The sequence below is a fragment of the Trichechus manatus genome, unplaced genomic scaffold (genome assembly GCF_000243295.1).
Source record: "Trichechus manatus latirostris isolate Lorelei unplaced genomic scaffold, TriManLat1.0 scaffold00007, whole genome shotgun sequence".
In the NCBI taxonomy this organism is placed as follows: domain Eukaryota; kingdom Metazoa; phylum Chordata; class Mammalia; order Sirenia; family Trichechidae; genus Trichechus; species Trichechus manatus.
In genome coordinates, this window is record NW_004443943.1 from 29,447,432 (window position 1) to 29,450,756 (window position 3,325).

The 3,325-nt window shown below is 50.1% G+C and overlaps 1 protein-coding gene across 1 annotated transcript in view; it reads left to right on the forward strand.

Moving 5' to 3' along the window:
- Positions 1-1,362: 1,362 nt before the first annotated feature.
- Positions 1,363-3,325, forward strand: part of AS3MT (arsenite methyltransferase) — a 21,271-nt gene continuing 19,308 nt past the window's right edge. Inside the window, exons 1-2 of the mRNA XM_004370092.2 lie at positions 1,363-1,479; positions 1,762-1,889. Coding sequence (XP_004370149.1) covers positions 1,438-1,479; positions 1,762-1,889 — 170 coding nt within the window. The 5' untranslated portion in view covers positions 1,363-1,437. The remainder of the gene's footprint in view (positions 1,480-1,761; positions 1,890-3,325) is intronic.

Below are 3,325 nucleotides of genomic sequence, written 5' to 3' on the forward strand. Positions count from 1 at the left end.
CACCTTTCGGCCAAAGACTAAACAGGCCTATAAAACAAAGGGAGCCCTGGTGACGTAGTGGTTAAGAGCTTGGCTGCTAACCAAAAGTCCGCAGCTGAGATCCACCAGCTGCTCCTTGGAAACCCTGTGGGGCAGTTCTACTTCGGCAGCTATGGGTCCGAACCAGCTTGAGTCACCTGACAACAAACAACAACAACTCTGTTCTATAGGGTCGCCATGAGTTGAAATAGACGGCAATGGGTTTGCTTTTTGGTTTGGTTATAAAACAATAACACCTGCCCAAAAGCAAAGATAAGGCAGGAGGGGACACAGAGAACCCAGGGTGGATAAGGGAAAGGGGGAGAATGCTGACACATTGCAGGGATTGCAACTGATGTCACGAAACTATTTGTGTATAGATTTTTGAATGAAAAACTAATTTGCGCTGTAAACTTTCACCTAAAACACGGTAAAATTTTTTAAAAATTTAACAAAAAAAAAAAAATAGATTGAGAACTGCTACTACTGAATGATTCCATTTATAGGACATTTTGGAAAAGGCAAAACTATAGGGAGGGAGACCAGATCTCTGTTTGCTTAGGAGCTACAGGTGGCTGGGAGGGGACTTACCACAAAGAGGCCCAAGAAAACTTTTTTGGGCAAGAGAACTTTTCTAAGTTTTGATGCATGCCTTTTTCAGAACTCATAGAACTGTACACTAAAGAAAAGTGAATTTTACTGAAGGTAAAAATATCTCAATTGACTTAAAAAAAAAAAAAGATTGAGAAAAGGTGATTTCATTCCCCAAAGGGACAAAACCCATTATATATGTGGGTGTTCGTTTAAGTCAGAATACAAGATAAATGAAAATCACAGTGGAGCAATAAAGGAAGACACGAAGTAATACACTCGTCCTGGTTGGAAAGATTAAAGGCAACCACGGTGCCAACGGGCCCAGAAGGGCCCGAACGGCGATGTGATGATGATGGGTAATCCGACTGCACTCGGGCGTCAGGCTGGAAGCGGCGGTGGGTTTCTCCACTAGGGGCGCCCGGGCCGGGTACGAACTGGGCGCGGGCACGGAGGACAGCGGACACAGGATCAAGCTTGCCTGCCCCGGGGCGGGGCCTTGGGAGCTTGGGGCCTCGGGAGCGCGGGGCTGGCTGCGTGAGACCCACGTCCTGAAGTTGGGAGACCGAGGAGACAGTGAATGCGCGCGCCCGTCTCCTCCCCGCCCCGCCCCCCAGGGCAGGTCACAGATCCTTTCCACGCTCGCCGCCACGCTGGAGCGCGACCGCCCCCTGCCCTCCCACGAGCTGCGCTGTGAGACACTCGCATCTCGGCCCCGACTTGCAGAGTGCCCCCTACTCCCCAGCACCCCTCTATGCCAGCGCCCTCCTGCCCCCGAAGCTCGTCCTTTAGTACCCCTTCCCTTTCGCTCAACTATTCTTCTCAGCAATGGCCGCCTCGCGTGACGCTGAGATCTGGAAGGATATGCAGGTGAGAGTTACAGGGCTTGGGATGGAGGCGAGGTCTGGGCTAGGTGGGAGCCCTAGGCCTATAGAGGCCCAGCCCACGCCCCTGCCCCCGAGGACCCCTGGGTCGGGGGCAGAGCAGGATCTGTGCTTCGAGCTTTGCAGGGAGCAAAGTCCGGCCAGGCCTGTTGGGGCGGGGTGGGGTAGGGGAGGCACACGAGGAGCCTTCGGCCTGCTGACACACCAGTTCCAACTATCTCTTCTTTGCCCTCTCCACCCCTCACCCTGTCCTTTGGCTCTGGGTCAGACCTACTACGGGCAGGTACTGAAGAAATCGGCGGACCTCCAGACCAATGCCTGTGTCACTGCAGCCAGGTCGGCCCCCAAGCACATCCGGGAAGCCCTGCAGAATGTACATGAGGAGGTGGCCTTGAGGTAGAGTGCTGTGTGCAGCCCCCCAGGAACTTGAAGACTTCAGCCTGCAGCTTTCTCTATCTAACCTGGCTTGCTTTATCGATTGTAAAACTAAAGCACAGCACTGATCTTTTTGCTTCCTTGCTTAAGATCTTCCTGGGACGGCCTGGTGGCGCAGTGCGTTTGACTGCTAACCAAAAGGTCGGCGGCTGTTCTAAACCACCAGAGGCTCCAGGGAGAAAAATGTGACAGTTCGCTTCCGTAAAGATTACAGCCTTGGAAACCCTGTGGAATCACTATGAGTTGGAATTGACTCGCTGGCAGTGGTTTATTTTTTTAAGACCCTCCGGTGACACCCTCTCTCACTACTCACAGGATACATTCACCCTCCTTGGATCTGACATTGGAGACTGTCCGCAGGTTCCTCCCTTCCTGACCAAGCTTGACTCCCACCAATTCACTACACCACTGTAGCCAAACCTTTCCCTTCCTCACTGCCAGCAGCACTGCCAAGATGATTTCTGCCTGCCCAGCACGCAGTTAAGAGTGCAGTGGTTAAAGCACCTGGCTGTTAACAGAAAAGTTGGTGGTTCCAACCCACCAGCCACTCACCGGGAGAAAGATGTGGCAGTCTGCTTCCAGAAAGATTATAGGCTTGGAAACCCTACGGGGGCAGTTCTGCTCCGTCCTGTAGGGTCGCTATGAGTTGGAATCAGCTCCACTGCAACAGGTTTGGTTTGGTTTAGCATGTGCATTTGCCAGTTTGGAATGCCTTCCCTCTCCTTTCTACCTCTCCAAACCCTGAACATTGTTCAATGCCTCAGTGATCTCCTACTCACTTCATGAAGCCTTCTCCAACTGAGCACCCCCTTCCCTAAACTGCTACAGCACTTCCTGTCCATGCTACTCAGTTTGTCAGTAAATCAAGAAAAATGTTTTCTGTGCTTATGTTTTCTCCCCAGATAGAATAAATACATCTAGGGGACAGAAATCTTTTATTTCCTCCCCAGTGACTCGCTCAGTCCTGTGCTTGAATTTTTTAGATGCTCAGTTAATAACTAAGTTTATTTATTCAATAAATATTTTAGATGGCTTATTAAGTCTTGGTACCTGTCATATTGCCCAACAATAAAGTGGTAAACAGCAGATTTAGTCCTGGCCTTCACAGAGTTTCCAGTTTAGCGGAGGAGACTAAACACCCAAATAGAAATATGAATGAATGATAGAATGAAGGAAAGAAGGAAGGAAGGAAAGATTTGTAAGATTTAATGGTTCTACATTTTCTAGTCTCTAAACCAAAAACCAAACCTGTTGCCATCAAGTCAATTCTGACTCATAGCAACCTTATAGGACAGGTTAGAACTGCCCCATAGGGTTTCCAAGGAGCAGCTGGTGGATTTGAACTGCCAGCCTTTTGGTCAGCAGCTGAATGCTTAACCAGTTCACCACCAGGGCTC